Raw genomic sequence first — 19,338 nt, 5'->3', positions numbered from 1 at the left:
CATGATCCATATTAGTTAAAAAGCCGTCAATAGGACTGTAAAGTGGAGGGCTACCTCAGGCATGCATGGAAGGCCAGTGCATCAACCTTTAGGCCAACGTTAGCTACTACATGCATAGTCCGAACGCTTGACATGTGGTTAACCCAGCTGCTTAAGGGCAGGTCGGCCAACCAGTTTCTAAAATCCCTTCTGGTGTTAAAGTGGTAGCTTTCATGGTGGACACCTCAGCAGAAACCATGGAGCTCACTGTGGGGTTCACTGCCCTCTTAACCACTTACCTATCGGGCACTTATACCCCCTTCCTGCCCAGGCCAATTTTCAGCTTTCAGAGCTGTCGCACTTTGAATGATAATTGCACGGTCATGCAACACTGAACCCATATGAAATTTTTAGAATTTTTTTTCACACAAATAGAGCTTTCTTTTGGTGGTATTTAATCACCGCTGTGTGCTTTTTTTTTGTTGTTTTTCTTCTGCGCTATAAACACTGATGTGCGTTGATGAGGCTGCACTGATAGGCAGAACTGGTGGGCACTGATAGGCGGCACTGATGAGGTGGCACTGCAATGCAACAATGATGGGCACTGATAGGCAGCACTGATGGGCACTTATAGGCAACACTGACAGGCGGCACTGATGGCTGGCACTGCTGGGCACCAGTCATCAGGGCACTGATCATCAGTGCTCTGATGATTGGTGCCGATCCCTCCTCTGACAATTGCCGGTTATCGGCAGCACTTTCCTCACGTTTTGGCAGCGTGAGGAAAGTGCAGCCAATAACCGGCAACTGCATTTACCGCTGATCTGCTGTGTCATTGGATAAAGGCTGCTGTGATTGGCTTTTTACCACCTCATATGATCAGCTGTGCCTGTAGGACACAGCAATCACGGAGATCGCCGGATGCGCACCCCCCAGGGCGCGTTCTGGGAGGACGTCAGAACTGGTTGGCCGCAGTGAAGCTGTCTGTGGTCAGCAAGTGGTTAAACACTGCTAGAAAGGCTACTTGGCTGAACACCTGCCAAGGAGACCAAGCATCCAAGTCCAAACTCTGCAGCCTGACATTCGAAGGGAATCTCCTGTTTGGGTCAGAACTCACTTCAGTGCTAGAGAGAGCAGAAAGGAAGAAAGGTTTTCGAGTACCAAAAAAATCAAACAGGGAAGAGGTTTTTTCGCCCTTACAATCAACAGCAGTCGGCTAGAGGACAGGCAAAAACAGGTGAAAACAGGAAAAGCTGGACTAGAGGAAAAGACAAGGGAGGCTTATTGTTCAACCAGTCCAGGGATAAGCCTCAATCCCAATGACTTGGGGAATGGTGTGGGAGGAAGGATGAGAGCATTCCTTCCACAGTGGATCAAAGCAACACAAAATCAGTTTATCCTAGATGTTCTCAATCACGGATATCGCATGGAAATTGTGTGAAATCCTTCTCAAAGATTTTTGGAAACTTCCCTCCTCTGACAAGACAAAGCAGATGCACTAGTATCAGACATGCTGAAACAGAATGTAATTTCCTACAATTCCAGAGGAAAAAAGCAGAAAAGGTTTCTATTCTAATGTGTTCTTGAGGAAAAAACCTTCAGAATGATCCTGAATCTGAAACTGGTAAACAAGTTTGTCCAATATAAAAAGTACAGAATGGTGTCAAAATATTCGGTCAAGGAACCTGAGATTGAGAGGCCTGGAAGTCATCACTTACCCAGATGACCTTCTAATTTTCGTAAGCAGATTGAGAGGCCTGGAAGTCATCCCTTACCCGGATGACCTTCTAATTTTCACAAGCAGATTGAGAGGCCTGGAAGTCATCCCTTACCCGGATGACCTTCTAATTTTCACAAGCAGATTGAGAGGCCTGGAAGTCATCCCTTACCCGGATGACCTTCTAATTTTTGCAAGCATGGCGACTTTGACAAAAGAAAGTCTAGAAACCTATCTCCAGGAGACAGGATGGATTATCAATATCAAGAAGTCACAGCTAGCCCCATCAAAGAGGCTGGTCTACCAGGACTACATTCTGGATGCAGAGAATTCAAGAATCCTCTTGACGAAGGAAAAGATCTGAAACCTCTAACTGGGCTAAGTGAAGTTTCTAGTATCCTTGGACTGCTTGATAAAAGAAGCCATGAGGCTGACTGGCAGGATAACGTCCACAATCCCAGTGGTTCAGTGGACCCAGTTACATACATTACAACGACACTACAGAATTACATTCTATCAAAATGGGATGGTCATCAGCAATCTCTTAACAAGAGAGTAATCCTCCCCAACAGTGAAGGATGCCATCAAATAGTGGATTTGTCCTCATACCTTTACGATAGTTTGACCATGGAAACAAGTGAACTCCATAAGGATAACTATGAATGCAATCACGGCGGATCAGTGGGCCCAGTTACATACAAGGACTTTACAGAATTACATGCCATCAAAATGGGATGGTCATCCACAATCTCTTGACAGAGTGATATTCCCTGAGATAGTGAAGGATACCGTCAAATAGTGGATTTGTCTTCAAACCTTGACAATAGGTCAAGCATAGAAACAAGTAGACTCCATAAGGATAACCCATGGACGCAAGTGCTTTGGGGTGGGGAGCGCATCTTGGTGAGCATCTAACAAGGAAAATGGGATCTCTCTTGGTCTACCCGTTCCTCAAACTCGAGAGAGCTAAAAGCAATAGGAGAAACGCTAGCAGCATTCGAGCCTCTGATTCGGAGGAAACGTGTTCAGATCCTAACCAACAACAGTTCAGCAGTAGCATACGTCAATTGTCAGGGGGGCACAAGGTCAAGCAGCATGATGACAGTGGGGGAAGAGATTCTTCTCTGGGCAGAGAAAAATCTGATGTCCATAACGGCAATTCACCTAAAGGGAGAACTGAATTTCCAATCACCATTGCGAATAACCATTGGTTAATCCCCCGAGTGATTCAGAAGATACGGAAGTCAATCGTCAAGGTCATTCTTATTGCGCCATTCTGGCCAAGGAGGCCTTGGTTCTTGGCATTGTGCAAGCTGAGCTTGGAACAACGTTACCTCAAAGATCAGATCTTATTCACCAGGCTTGGAACAATCTTACCTCAAAGATCAGATCCTATTCACCAGGCTTGGAACAACGTTACCTCAAAGATCAGATCTTATTCACCAGCAGTAGAGAGGTTAACCCTTTCAGCATGGCTACTGAAAGGGAAGTTTTAGAATGGGGCTCTTGCAGAAAGTAACAAACGCCATTTTGGAAGGTAGAAAACATTCTACCAACTCTGTTTATGGGAAAGTCTGGAAAAAATTCTCAGCATGGAGAAAGACTAAGAATCAAAACGACAATTCTCTGGTCAATTCAGATCTTGCAAGATGGAGTCAACACTAATCTGGCAGTGAGCCCCCCAAAAGTTCATGTGGCAGCCTTATCTAATTTCCTTGAAATACGCCTAGTTGAGGTCTGATGACAGGAGATCGTTATTCTATCATTAAATGGCAATCCCAAAAATCAGAAAGATCTCAACAAGTTGGACGTAAGGAGATGTCTGATTGCCCACATTGAGAGGAAAAAAGAATAAAGGAAATCCACCATTTTTTTCATCTTATTCAATGACTTGGGCAGGACAATAAAGCTTCTAAAAACACTATAGCAAGATGGATGAACCAGTAGCTATAGAGGAGAGATACAGAACTCAATAACTAGATCCTCCTGAGGGCATCAAAGCTCATTTAACCACAGCAGTGGCAGCAGCTTGGGTGGAAAAAGCAGGCGCCTCCCCCAGCCAGATCTGCAGAGCGGCCACCTAGTCTAGTTTCCTCACTTTTGCAAGGCACTATCAGTTGGAACTTCTGTCCAGGGCAGACCAGACCTTCAGTAGGAAGGTTCTACAAGTAGGAGTCCCACTCAAAGCAAGTAATGCTAGCCTATCCTCTTGGGTAGCTGTCCTGGAAAATGATCTGGGAAAACAAAGTTAATACCTGTTAACTGTATTTCCAGGAATCTTCCATGACAGCGTTAGTTCCTACCTGATCTTTTTTGCATTTATCTATGTAGTTTTTTTTATGTATTATGGTCTGTTGTAGCCTTTGGTAATGTTCTACTACTATCGATATGTTGGCTTTTTAAAGTTATATGGATCATAGGTTTCCTCTCTAGGCAGGAGGGGCCTATCTCTTGGGTAGCTGTCCTGGAATATTCCTGGAAATACAGTTAACAGATAATACCTTTTTTTTGTTTTCAGGTTGCTTAAACTCCTCCACAGTGTATCAATCTACTAGTAACAATAATTCTTAATATATAGGCAAACCACATAACAAAAAATGCTTAAGTAATAAAGTTGTATTAGACATTAATAGCACCCTCCTAGTGTTGGATTCTTAGTAAATTTAGTTTGGCTCACTCTGAGGAACAGTGTTCAGTTGTTTTGGTCTGCTCATGGTCTCACAGGTTGAGAATTTGATTGGTTCCCCCTGTCTCTGAAAGAAGCTTCCAGAGCTTAGGGAGGGAAAATTCAAATGACTGGTTTGAATATTTACTGTGTCCTGGCCAATCTCTGTGGAGGTGTGCCGAGAAGGTGGTCAGGAAGGTGGCTGTTCTTCTTCTCATTAGGGAAGGTCCCGTTTGCTTCAGGGGGCTGCTTGTCCCTGAGGCACTTTTGGACTGAGCGGGTGTTCTGCTGTGCTTTGGCTGTTGCTGAGCTGGAAGCCTGGGATTATCCTTAATCTGTGAGTGCTGGACTTCTCTATCATGTGATCGAGTCTGCGAACGTAGTTGTTTGGGACTCGTGAATAAAAGTTTTAGACTGACTCCTTGCAACTGTACAGCACCCTAAAATCATTCATTTTGCTACTGTTAGCTGCCAGGGATATTTTCCTCATGGTTCTCAGGCTTTTGGCTGTACCCAAAGCTAGCTCATGGTCCCCAGCTATGAGACTTTAAACTAATCTGAAGCTATCTCACGGTCCCTAGCTACAAGACTTTAAACTAATCTGAGGAAATCTCATGGTCCCCAGCTATGAGGCTTTAAAATAATCTGAAACTATCTCATGGTCCCCAGCTATGAGGCTTGAAACTTAAAGCTATTTCATGGTCCCCAGCTACAAGACTTTAAACTAATCTGAGGAAATCTCATGGTCCCCAGCTATGAGACTTTAATCTAAAGCTATCTCATGGTCCCCAGCTATGAGGCTTGAAACTGATCTAAAGCTATCTCATGGTCCCCAGCTACGAGCCTTTTAACTATTCTGAAGCTAGCTCATGGTCCCCAGCAGTGAGAGCTAAACCGTGTTGCCTTTACTGAGAGAAGGGGGTTCTCTGCTTAATATGCTGGGTGCTTTGGAGTTTCCCATTCTCCAACCCTTCTCCTGTTTACAATTCTTCTAGAAATAAAAAATGACAACCTCTAGACCAGCCTTTCTCAACCTTCTCAACATCGTGGAACCCTTGAAATAACTTTCCAATCTAAGGGAACCCCTGTTAAAAATTACTATATCTACAACTCCTGATACATTAATGTGATGGGCAGTGGGAAGAATGTTCCTTACACTTGTGGTCATTGGGAAGAATCCCCCCCTTAAACTTAGTGAAAAGGATCAGTTGGAACTTCTCTAAAAGGCAGAAAATTCTCATTGCTTATGGAACCACTAGCAGCCTCTGTAGGAACCCTATGGTTTCATGGGACCCTGGATGAGAAACCCTGATCTAGACAGGAGGAGATTGGAGCCAGAGTGAATGGATTGTTGCCTGTGCAACTGGCAGCCTCTGCACTGTTTGGGAAGGAACTAGTTAAATTCAGTTGCTCCTGTGTATACATACAATAGGTACAAATATCCAAGTATGCCATATGACATCAAGCATAATACAGCATAGGTATCCGCTTCACTGTTCACTCCATCCACCAAAAACACATGCATATTTCTTACAGGTACTTGTATAGCACCGTCAATTTACACAGTGCTTTACATATATATAGTATATTGTATATTCACATCAGTCCCTAACCCTCAAAGAGCGTACAATCTAAGGTCCCTAATTCACATTCATGAATACGCATACTAGGGCCAATTTAGACAGGGGCCAAATAATCTACCAGCATGTCTTTGGAGTGTGGGAGGAAACCGGAGAACGCAGAGGAAACCCGAGTACGCAGAGGAAACCCATGCAGCCACAGGGAGAACAGGCAAACTCCAGGCGGGTGGTGCCATGGTTAAGATTGGAACTGATGACCCCAGTGCTTCTAGGCAGAAGTGTTACCCACTTAGCCTCTGTACATGCATATTATATAGGTACACTGAGCACTGCAAAGTCATATAACAGCTGATGTTCAGAAATGTTCTGGAATTCAGTACCCAGAATTGAATAATGTGAAGGATGGCTGAGCCAGACCCTAGTGAAAATTGAGAGGTAGAGTCAAAACCCAATCTTTTGGGGGTCTAAGAGCCTCCTGCCTAGCTTACCACTTAACTACATGCTCCACATATACATACAATGGCTGCTACTAGCAGCTACTCCCTCTGGCCAGCCAGGTGTGACATTACATCTGGTTCCTGTTGCCGGGAGTGACACCACTTCCGGTTCCTGGGTCCAGGAGTGACACCGCTTCCAGTTTGTGTTCCCAGGAGTGACACTACTCCCGGTTCCAAGCAGTGACACCACTTCTTGTTCCGGGTCCCAGGAGTGGCACCATGTCCGACTCCTGTTTCCAGGAGTGACACCACTTCCAGCTCCCGTTTCCAGGAGTGAAACCACTTCCAGTTCCCATTTCCAGGAGTGACACCACTTCTGGTTCCTTCCTGCTCCTGAGACTTGGCACGCACAATATGGCTGGACCATCATCTTGAGATAAAGCGAGACCACACAGGGAGGGGGTATAGGCTAGCTTGACTGCACACAGCAAAAATAAAAAGATGCATATAGTGGGGTACAAATAATACTTAGCAAGAATTCTGATCGGGACATTTCAGGGAGCAGCTTCCAAAGGCAGCTTGTTGAAGATGGTTATGATAAGAGCAAGTGTACAGCAGGTAAGTGTGCTAAAACAAGCAATGTGCACCCAATTTAGGACACTCTACATATATTTAATACATATATACAGCAGAGAGAAACCCCCTCTCTATATTGGACTAGACACTATACAATCAGACCATTCTGTGTTCACCAAATCTGAACCAAACCCAGTATGAGGTTTGTCTAACATATTCCTGTCCACACGGACATTTGAGAAGATATATAACATTTCTGGAAGAGCATTTCACAAATGATTTGATTGGAAAATATTTTTGCCCACATGGGTACATACACCATGGTGACTGATGCCTAACCAGTGAATACCTGAAGCTGATGAATCATTGGAAAAAGCAGCATGGACCAATATGTCTGTAATATTCCATGATCTTTTATATGGGTTGAAGTGATGTAATTCCCAGAAACAGGAACTGGAGTGATGTAATTCCCAGAAACAGGAACCAGAAGTGATATCACTCCCAGAAACAGGAACCGGAGTGATGTCACTCTTGAGAAACAGGAAACGGAGTGATGTCACTCTTGAGAAACAGGAACCGGAGTGATGTCACTCTGAGAAACAGGAACCGGAGTGATGTCACTCTGAGAAACAGGAACCGGAGTGATGTCACTCTGAGAAACAGGAACCGGAGTGATGTCACTCTGAGAAACCGGAGTGATGTCACCACGAGAAACAGGAAACGGAGTGATGTCACCACGAGAAACAGGAACCATTAGTGATATCACTTCCGGAAACAAGAACCAGAAATTATATCAATACCAGAAACAGGAACCAGAAGTGATATCACTACCTGAAACCGGAACCAGAAGTGATATCACTACCAGGAACCAGAAGTGATATCACTACCAGAAACAGGAACCAGGGTGAAGTCACTCCAAGAAACAGGAACCAGAAGTCCTATCACTCCAAGAAACAGGAACCAGAAGTGATGTCACTCCTGGAAACAGGAACCAGAAGTGATATCACTACCAGAAACAGGACCAAGAAGTGATGTCACAGCTGGCCCAAGTAGCTATTAGTAGAAGCCATTGTATAATTAATGCATCAGATGGTAGGCTAGGCAGGAGGTTCCTACAAAAGGGGGTTCTTAGACTCCAGAAATGTTGGGGTTTTCCTCTTCTCTTTTTCACCAGGAAAACAGTGATAATGAGGGAGGAGTCAATACCCCAATGATGGTGGTCTTCAGGATCAGTCCAGTCTTCATCTTGGTTGTTCTCCCCCCATCCTCACTCTCTGACCTCTGGTGGGGCTCAGCCCCATTGTTCTTCATGATTAAATCGTGGACTAAATAAGGAAGTGCAGTACTTCTTGTGTTGGGAAGATGGCAATGAGTGATAGAGGGGGTGGGGACCCTTATCCTATTGTAGCAGCAATTTACACAAAACCAGATAAAACTCCCGAGTCAGATTTCTGAAGGAAGCAACTCATTTATTAAAGACAGTGCTGTAGTGACCCAGCAGATGGCATGCCGCTCTCATCTGCTAAGTGAGTTATAGAAAACTTCTCACAAGAGTATATACCAACGATTACGTCACAAGGGTTACATTCCTTTCCTACTTTCTATACACTCAAAAGGCTTCCTAAACTCTACAGAATAACCTTGGCCAGCAACTACAGGTAGAGATAAGAAAATACCAGCTGCAGACCCATACACAGGAAATAAGGGAGGGGGGAAGATGAGCCAAAAACCTTGCTTCTACAAACACAGGCTGCTAGAATTGTTAGAGCTTAAAGGGGAACTCTACAACATCTGGGTCCTACCATACTATAGTCCCCTCATCACTGTCCCTCCTATAAAAGACAGTTCTGGTGGTTTCCTCACTCTCTGACTAAGGTCCATGAATAAAGAAATGACCTGGTAGGAGATCAGAGGAGCCATTTCCTAGTTCCCTTGAGGGTGGAATTGTAAGCTCCTCAGAGATCAAGCTGCCTGATGTGGGCGGAGTCCTGGTTTGGGGGAACCAATCAGCTCCTGTCTAGTAATCCTCTTTGTCTTTGTATTTTAGTCCATGGCTGGGAGATGAGGAAAACCTCTGAGGATTGTCTCACTTTGTCTCCAGATTGGAAAGCAGAAGATGAGGACATCACACAGTATAGTCCAGGAGAAAACCCGGCTCTTTCTAATGTCCATCCGGCACCACCCAGTGTAGATGGACCATCAGATTCCTCGTATCCTGAGGAACCTCAGACTGTGCGGGACCGGGCCGGCCTTCCAACAGAGAAGAGCTTCTCCTGTACTGAGTGCGGGAAGGGTTTCCGATTTAAATCCCAACTTAATGTTCATAAAAGATCTCACACAGGAGAGAAGCCTCATTCTTGTCCTGAGTGCGGGAAATGTTTTTCACTGAAGTCCAATATTGACAGACATCAGAGATCTCACACGGGGGAGAAGCCGTATTCCTGTCCTGAGTGTGGAAAATGTTTTTCAGATAAGTCCAATCTTTATAAACATCAGAGACTGCATACGGGAGAGAAGCCATTTTTCTGTCCTGAGTGTGGGAAATATTTTTCAAAGAAGTCCCATTTTTCTATACATCAGAGATCTCACACGGGGGAAAAGCCATATATCTGTTCTGAGTGCGGGAAATGTTTTGTACAAAAATCTGAACTTGCAACACATCAAAGGTCACACACAGGGGAAAAACCATATTCCTGTTCTGAGTGTGGAAAATGTTTTTCAGATAAATCCAATCTTTATAGACATCAGAAATCTCACGTAGGGCAGAAGCCATATTCCTGCCTCAAGTGCGGGAAATATTTTTTAAAGAAGTCCAATCTTTACACACATCTGAGATCTCACATGGGGGAGAAGTCACTTTCCTGTCCTGAGTGAGGAAATTGTTCCTCACTGAAGTCCTGTCTTCCTGTACATCAGGGGTAAGTGGTTAAAAGAGAAAATACTGCATTTGGACACTAGATTGCGCCAAGCGTAACATAAATTATCTTCATCTAGTGGCCAAATGCAACATTTTAAACTATCATTAAAGCCAAATCAGTATAAATTTTCAGTACATGCTATATTACATTGCATACTCACTGTGCCACTAGAGCAGCGTAGAGTGCAAAAATTCTGGTTGATCCTGCTGTTCACTGTCCCTCCCTTCTTGTTTGCATCCCCACTGGAGCCTGAGTTTGTGTAGACCAGCTGTTTCCACATCTACTGAGCATGCTCCAGTTTCCGTTCCCTTGTAAGCTGCTCATTTCCTCTTTTTTTTTCTTTATCTGTGCAGCCCGCGTGACTATAGAGTCACACATGTGGGCGTACACACAGTGGTAAATGATACTCCCCTCCCTCCTTTCTCCTCTATGTCCGCTATGGGGGTGGGCTGCAAGATGGTGATTGATGGAGGCTTCACCTACCTGTTAGTCCTAGCACATACACACCATAGACATAGGCTGAAAGGGCATGGCACAGTCTGGCATTGGCAGAACCTTCTCCATCTCTCTACAGTGTGAACAAAGTGAAAGCTCTTTGTCACGGATCCAAACTCACAGGCACAGGCCCACAGCGACTAGCTAACCGAGGCGTGCACGTCTGGCCGTGACTTGGGGTAAAGAGGGAATAAGGGGAACTTACTTTGAACATATAAGACTAGCCGTGATACACTTTCACAGCCCGCACTGCCTCTGGACACCACTAGAGGGAGACTCCAATCCAGCTGGATGACCACACACAGGCAGATATGAATCTTATATACAATCTGGTGCTCTCTAAGGGTTGGGGAGCAGTCTAGAAATTGACAGACACTTCTAGGATTCCCCCAGCTATCCCACAAGCTAGAACCCCGGTGTTCATAACTCTTCCACTGCCCACACACCCCCACACCAGACACACAACAAACGGTAGCTTGCCACCACCCAACAGTTTGTCCACGCAAACTGTCTGCTGGGCCACCACACACACACAGATCTCCGTCTGGCAGATCTGCTACTTTGCAATCTGCCAACACGCAGTGCAATTGCATACAGATTGGCAATGAACTTGACCGAGCGTATAAAGACACTGCAATACAATCCAATCTCTCCGGAGATATGAGCCTGAGCTTAAGTACCCAGAAGTCACTTCTTAATCTTATGATTTAATATCCCGAAAGTGGGCGGTGCATAAAATATGTACAAAGAAAAAACAGTTACAGAAAATACAAAAAGACACACAATTGGCTATTCACTATAAAATAAAAGGGAATAAAAACAGAAATAAAACTTTTACCAACATTTATCCTGCGACTGGAGCAAGTCAGAGAAAGTCCACAATTCGCCAGTCAAATAGAACTGGCTCTGTACGAATCACATTGTCCATATCTCAGGGTCCTCAATTTATTGAAATATGGACATAGGCTGGACATTAGCCCTTGGCCAATCAGCCCTGGGGGTGTTCCTGTACCAGCCCACAGGACGTTCTGGGTTTTGAAGTGCCCAAAGTTGATTGGACCAGGAACGGTTTGGATCACAAAGTCAGGGATAGAATTTACGACACCAGTCCAATCGCGACAGTATCAATCGCTGTTCAGCTGTTGCAATCAGGCGCCATATAATATTATAACCATTTTCTGCGTTTCTCTGGGATTCCACAGGGGCTACAAATACAGTTTTACATGGAGATGTAGCCTACAGTGTGTCCAATCAGAAGGAAGTATTTTCATCTCTCTGCAACTAATATTTTAGCTTTTATGAGCGATGAAATATTTTTCTTTGATCTGTGGATATACGTCATAGCTGGCAGACAGATTGGAGCCACTCCTGGGCTTCTGCTTCTTCCCGAAGCCGAAATGGCTGGAGCTCTTGTTTTAGACTTCAAGAAGGTGGCAATCTCTGGGTACATAGGTGACAATGTTTTATTGGCATCCAGGTGTCACCTCCAGCCTAGAAGCTGCTCTGTCCTTTCAGATGCTAATTGGTGAACATATGTCTCTGACTGAATACTGAACACAGATCTGTAATAACATGGAATGAAACTAAATTTACAATGACATATTTCTACTGATCACATCTCAACTACTCGAATTTTACATATATGTCACATCTCTCAACTACTCGAATCTTACATCTAAGTAACACTCTTGTCAATGTAAACTCCACCCACACCACGTTATTGCTGATTGGTCATGTGACCAATCAGCAGTGTGCAGACACATATTTTTACATCAGCAGAGTACTAGAAACCCCTCCCTCAAATCGTTCCCCGAGGACAGGAAAGAATCGTGTAGGCAGGTACAGCTCCATACACTACCACTAGGTGGTTGTGTTCCAGAATAGTGTCTTGTTACAGAAGACAGTGTCATCAGGTGCTAGGCCCTGTTTGGTTGGAGTCCTCCTGTAATGGTGTGATAGGTGAGTCAGTGCCCAGGTATAAGTCAGGATGGGAGGAGCCTTAGTGCAGTTGGGGCATGGGAGTCAAACACCCCACACCAGTACAGATACAACAAGCACATGGAGGCCTTAGACAGGGCTGGAGGTCAGGGAGACGTTGACCTGCAACCAGGAGAGCCGACTGTAAACTTCCTGAAACTTATGGAGGTGGGGGATAGGGTGGGTTGCAAAAGCCCTTTCAGGCCAGGCCAAGAGTTCCCTGAGTGAGGCTATTTCCCTGGAGAGGTGTACCCACGGAGGAGGTGCCTACAGAGAACCAGTCCTGTGAGTACTAATGACCCCAAATGGAAGGAGGGACTGTTAGAAGGAGATGGCTGCTTAAAGTGCTGCATATGCTTTCACATGTCACTGCTGCGGGCTGTCCACTAAATGTGATTGACTATATCATGTCAATTAACTCTGAAATGTATGTCATGTGATGTGATGTAGAACTGTATTGCTTCTGCTAATTGTCATGATTTAACTTTCTCTCTTACTTGTAGTAATACCGTTGTAAGTTATTGACTAGTCGACAGAACTTTCTCGCAACCATTCTGTGTTCATGTGTTTTTCTTCCTGTGTACACATCATGGGCTTCTTTATACTTTAGATTTATTTTGAAGTTCTATAATACAGGCAGAAAAGCGAGCGCCAAAACAGTAAGCCGCTCTTGCACCAAAAGGTAACCAAAATTGACCTCCAAAAACAAGCAGATAAAGAAAGGTGCAGCGCTGAAAGTAAATTGTTAGAATGAATCACTATGAACAATAAAAGAATTAATAATATGCCCATATAAAGTGACATAGTGCAAATCACGTGTAAATATATTATATTTTATCAACAAAATAGTGCTGCTAACGTGACAGTTGTGAGCACATATTAGTGCTAAAATACACCACTTCAGACTATAACATGTAGAAGTCCACAAAATATAAATAGTGAAGATCCATCCAAAATGGTCTCAAATAGGTGATCCGCATGCTTCTAATGATCATTCAGGTGATGTGCCAGGAATATATGTTAACCATTAGCCGCCCGGCCAATGGCCGTTTGGCGGCTTCAATTGTGTCCCTGCATTCCGGGTGCACGCCATTTGGCGTGCTCCCGCACATGCGCCGCTTGCGCTAATGCAGAGCGGCGCAGCAGTGCGATCTGTCACCGGCCGTGCACCTCGGACACGGCCGATGACAGATCCGAGTACCGGCTCCCGTTGCTGGTACCATGTGACCTGCTGTGACCAATCACAGCAGGTCACATGACAGTTGTATACAATGGATGGCTTCATTCATGATGCCATCCATTGTAAACCAGTGCCTAGCTGTGAATGGTCACAGCTAATCACATGCACATGTCATGTGATTAGCTGTGACCAAATCACAGCTAAGCACAAAAAAAAAAAAAAAAAAAGCTGAATGAATCGATTTCATTCAGGTAAATGCTTGCTTATAGCAAAGTAATTCTTTGCTATAAGCAAATTGTGTTAAAAAAATAAATAAATACTGATCACTTCCCCAAAGTAGTACAATGTTACTATGGTAACATTGTACTACTTTGGTCATAGTAAAATATGAAAAAAAAATCTTAAAAAAAATAAAAAAAAATGTAATAAAAAATTAAATATAATAAAAAAAAAAATATATATATATATATATATTTTTTTTTTTTTCATACGGTCACCAGTCAGTGTCCCTGTTCACCGCCATGCCAGTTATATGATGACGCTGTACTGCACTGGTGACAGTATGTAAAAAAAAAATAGTGAAAATAATTTTTTTAATTTTTTCATTTTCCGAAAAATTATGACAAAAAAATACAACTTCAAAAAACTCGCCATGCCTCTTATGAAGTACGTCGGACTGTCTACTCTGCAAAAAGGGGTCATTTGGGGATATCTGTACTGTTCTGACATTCTTGGACCTCAAGAAATTAGATTGGCTGTCAGTACTTCAGGATTGATCAATATTCAGATCTATACCATAGTTTGTGAACTCTATAACTTTCCTACAAACTAAATAATACATCCTAATTTGGGTTATTTTCACCAAAGACATGTAGCAGAATACATCTCGGCCTAAATTTATGAAGAACAATTATTTATTTGTAAACTTTTATAACAGAAACAAAGAAAAATTTGTTTTTTTTTCAAAATTTTTGGTCTTTTTTTGTTAATTTAGCAAAAAATAAAAACCCCAGCGGTGATTAAATACCACCAAAAGAAAGCTCTAGTTGTGTGAAGAAAATGATAAAATTTTAGTTTGGGTACAATGTTGTATGACCGCGCAATTGTCATTCAAAGTGTGAGAGCGCTGAAACCTGAAAAATGGCCTGGGCAGGAAGGTGTAAAATTGCACGGTATTGAAATGGTTTAGATTGCGCACTCACCAGATGCAAAATCATAATACGCATTTGTATATATGGTTGTCAGCCGGAGGTCCCCTTTAAGGATATCAGCAGCCTGGTCTGGTCCGAGAGATCCCCTTCACCTGGGTTATCTGCTGCAGCACTGCCGTCCTCCAGAATGAGCTCTGTAGTTGTATTGGCTAATGAAGAGCCAGAAAGAAGGATGCCCATAGTGTAGTATTTAAAATATATTCGTTTATTAAAGGTAGACAGCCAACACAGCAGAAGAAAATTCACTGACCATAAGAGTATTCAAGATGGCCACCGGACCTCCTCGTGGTCTCGGCGTCATGACATCACCGCGTACAACTCCTCCTTTACGCGTTTCGTGCAACTTCACATATTCATAAGGGGTGTGCTCATATGCAGGGGACGTCAATACAATCTATTTATAGCAAATGTGGCACGTACGAAGTCCAAAACGTCCGTGCGCATGTGCGGGCGCCATTTTCTCATAGTTTTTACCCATACAATTCTGACAAGCAGCAGATAGGATGGGGGGACAGTACCCATTATGCTTACAGGTGATAGAAACAATAATTTATTTTATTAATTTTCTTTTGCTGTGTTTGGAGGTCATTCGTATGCAACAGACTGCTTCTGATTTTAAGATGGTGCAATGACAACCTTGGGAGCTGTACCCAGACCCCAAGCTGTGAAGATGGCCTGTAATGTTGCCTTCAGAACTGGATCCTGCTTAGGTCACTCACATCGATACTTGGTGCAACTCTTTGAGTTAGCTGTAGGTTGCTATACAGGTCCAGGACCATAGTCAATTGCTATGGAACCCAGTCCTTGAAGAGCCCTTGGGGAGGTATACCCACATTGACATGGAAAGCTTGGACTTTTTATACAGTCCTGCGTTCTGGACAGGTATGACAGGGTCACTTTGTACATCTGATGTATAAATGGGATTATGTTTGGAATCTTTTTGCAAAGAAATTAAACCACTCAGTCTCATGTGGATGACCAGGTGCCACATCACACCACTGGTCACACTTTTTAACGCCACTACAGGTGGGTTTGGGGATCAGGTGCTTCTTGCCAGTCTTTTACCACTAGGATTCATGGCAGGACACCTGGGTTACTGCGAACTCCAAGTATGCTTACCCTGTCTCCCACACCCTACTCCATGAGTACCCCACAGGGGAATACCCTCATTTTGTAGCTATGGTGGAGACCAGGCAAAATGGAACCCTATTCTAAATCACAGATGAACATTTGCTCTGTTGAAGGTCCGCTCAACATTCAGCCTTCTAGTGACAATGCATCCCTTGCACTGGAGCAGGTCCAATGTCTGTATCCGGTTCTAGCTCTATCTCAGGAATGCAACATGTGGCCTACCTGACAAAATCAGAATTTTCTGTCACCATTCCTTGGACAGATTACGGCCTTCATACTGCCATCTTTGTCCAAAGTTCTAGAAATACCCCACCTCTTTCTCAACTGGAGTCAGATCCCGATATGCCGGTTGTAGAGGATGCAGAAACAGAAGGGAATGAAGAGGACATGGATGGCGTATCGGAAGAAGGTGCGGAGGATTTCTCTCCCCCACATTGACATTATGTTGAATACGAAACTTCACACAACATGCTTGCTAACATGAAAAGCTCATTGGCTCTGTCTGTAAAAGCCTTGGCATTATGCCACTTGACTCTCCTCCATTCCACCATGACCCTTTGGACACAAAGGCAAACGAACATATTCACCAGAACACCATGGATCTCCAATATGGTCCAAAAGGTTTTTATTACAAAAAGATCACATCACGAAAGAGAGCGCAATGTTTTGGATCTGTGCAGGACCCCTTCGTCAGGCATGTGTTAATCTTTATCTATATTCCCATCGCACACACTACTGGAAGTATGGCTCATCAATGGTGGGTGATGTAGCAACTACCAGCTGGGACTGGAAACATCATAGGTAAACGTACATATTTGCCAGCACACCATGCCTGACGAAGGGGTCCTGCGCGGCTCAGAAACATTGCACTTTCTTTTGTGATGTGTTTTACAATAAAAAGCTTTTGGACCATATTGGAGGTCCGTGGTGTGCTGGCAAATATGTACCGTATTTTTCGCTCCATAAGACGCACCTGACCATAAAACGCACCTAGGTTTTATAGGTGAAAAACAAGAAAAAAAATATTCTGAACCAATGGACTGCAGACACAGTACAGGGGATGACCAGAGAATGCGGACACAGTACAGGAGATGACCAGAGACTGCGGACAGTACAGGAGATGACCAGAGACTGCGGACATAGTACAGGAGATGACCAGAGACTGCGGACAGTACAGGAGATGACCAGAGACTGCGGACACAGTACAGGAGATGACCAGAGACTGCGGACACAGTACAGGAGATGACCAGAGACTGCGGACAGTATATGAGATGACCAGAGACTGCGGACAGTACAGGAGATGACCAGAGACTGCGGACACAGTGCAGGAGATGACCAGAGACTGCAGACAGTACAGGAGATGACCAGAGACTGCGGACACAGTGCAGGAGATGACCAGAGACTACGGACACAGTGCAGGAGATGACCAGAGACTGCGGACACAGTACAGGAGATGACCAGAGACTGCGGACACAGTACAGGAGATGACCAGAGACTGCGGACAGTACAGGAGATGACCAGAGACTGCGGACACAGTGCAGGAGATGACCAGAGACTGCGGACACAGTACAGGAGATGACCAGAGACTGCGGACACAGTGCAGGAGATGACCAGAGACTGCGGACAGTACAGGAGATGACCAGAGACTGTGGACACAGTACAGGAGATGACCAGAGACTGCGGAGAGTACAGGAGATGACCAGAGACTCCGGACATAGTGCAGGAGGTGACCAGAGACTGCGGACACAGTGCAGGAGATGACCAGAGACTGCGGACACAGTGCAGGAGATGACCAGAGACTGCGGACACAGTGCAGGAGATGACCAGAGACTGCGGACACAGTGCAGGAGATGACCAGAGACTGCGGACATAGTACAGGGGATGACCAGAGACTGCGGACACAGTGCAGGGAATGACCGGAGACTGCAGACAGTGCAGGAGATGACCAGAGACTGCGGACACAGTGCAGGAGATGACCAGAGACTGCGGACACAGTGCAGGAGATGACCGGAGACTGCGGACACAGTGCAGGGAATGACCGGAGACTGCAGACAGTGCAGGGAATGACCGGAGACTGCAGACAGTGCAGGGAATGACCAGAGACTGCAGACAGTGCAGGGAATGACCAGAGACTGCAGACAGTGCAGGGAATGACCAGAGACTGCAGACAGTGAAGGGAATGACCAGAGACTGCTGACCTTTGGGGAGGGAGGGGGAGCGGGTACCTGAATTTGACAGGTACCCGCTCCCACTTCCGCGGAGTTGTCCTTCCCTCTTCTTCCCGGGCCGGCTTCTGTGACAGCCGGGTGCCCACTGCGCATGCGCGAGAAGCGCTGCGCTTTGTGAATGGCCCGACGCCTTCTGGGACCTTTCATGTGTCCCAGAAGACACCGGATCATTCACAGAAGCCAGCGCGGGAAGACTGTGCAGCGCTGGAGCGAGGAACAGGTAAGGCCTTGCAGGAGACAACAGCTGAGCGGCCGGCCCGGTATTCTGACATGGTGGCCGCAAAAATACCGGACCGGCCGCTTTATATTCGCTCCATAAGACGCACTGACATTTTCCCCCCTTTTTTGGGGGGAAAAAAGTGCGTCTTATGGAGCGAAAAATACGGTATGTTCGCCTATGATGTTTCCAGTGCCACCATGTGCAACTGAGCACAACTTCCAGCCACTATGTGACCTATTATAATTCTTTATACTCCTGACGAAGTTCTGTTTTCTGGTGCTAAACATGTCGTTTATTTTATTCTTTGGGAGCACTTTTTGAATACACATGGTATTTTCTCCTCTCCCCCCCCCCCCCCCTTTTTTTTTGAGAGGTCTGTACTGCATTTTACACTGCATCATTTGCATTCCTTAAACAGTGAGGTATTTTTTGGTGGATATGGTGATGTATGGGGCTTATCCATGAGCAGCTGACATGTAAGCCCGTGGATGAGTGTACCCATATTACATATCTGTAGCAAGATAGATTATATGATCTAATTAGTTTTGTCCATGGGGGGAACTCCATTTCCTTAACAGAGATTATATATTCAAGCTGATAGGTTTATGATCAAACTACAGTGCCTCCTTGTATGCCGTCACTTCATCTAAACCGGTATGGTATTTGATTTGGTCTGGTGTTATTAACCATTAAAGAATCTGGCAATGAAATGTCATTTGCAGACCATTTAAACTTGTAAAAAGAGGGCGCAGCGCTAAGAATAATACAATTACCTCTGATAAATAAACATATAGCAACCAAATGTAAGAATGTGTGACTATTAAGTGCAAAACATGGTGCAAAAAAGTCCTTAAAAATAACAAAACGGTGATTCAAAACGTGCGTCTTCCGGTGATCAAAATCAATTGAATCATGCACTCACCAGATGCATAATTCAAATATGCATGTAGATAATATCCCGATATCCAAGCGAAGTTATCTCAAAATCGGATATGGCATCATAAGATCATCGTCTAGGCACATC

General features: G+C 44.6%; 1 protein-coding gene across 1 annotated transcript in view; it reads left to right on the top strand.

Moving 5' to 3' along the window:
• The window catches only part of LOC149429908 (uncharacterized), a 72,350-nt gene that overhangs the window by 36,558 nt on the left and 16,454 nt on the right, over positions 1-19,338 (top strand). The window contains 3 exon segments of the mRNA XM_089666361.1: positions 2,921-3,144; positions 11,661-11,819; positions 16,129-16,275. Of these exon segments, the coding sequence (XP_089522487.1) occupies positions 2,921-3,144; positions 11,661-11,819; positions 16,129-16,275 (530 nt within the window).

The sequence above is a fragment of the Staurois parvus genome, unplaced genomic scaffold, assembly GCF_062004578.1.
Source record: "Staurois parvus isolate SC_StPar_1 unplaced genomic scaffold, SC_StPar_1.0 ptg002686l, whole genome shotgun sequence".
Lineage (NCBI taxonomy): Eukaryota > Metazoa > Chordata > Amphibia > Anura > Ranidae > Staurois > Staurois parvus.
The sequence above is the reverse complement of the archived record's forward strand: the minus strand, read 5'-3'. Positions and strand labels throughout refer to the sequence as shown.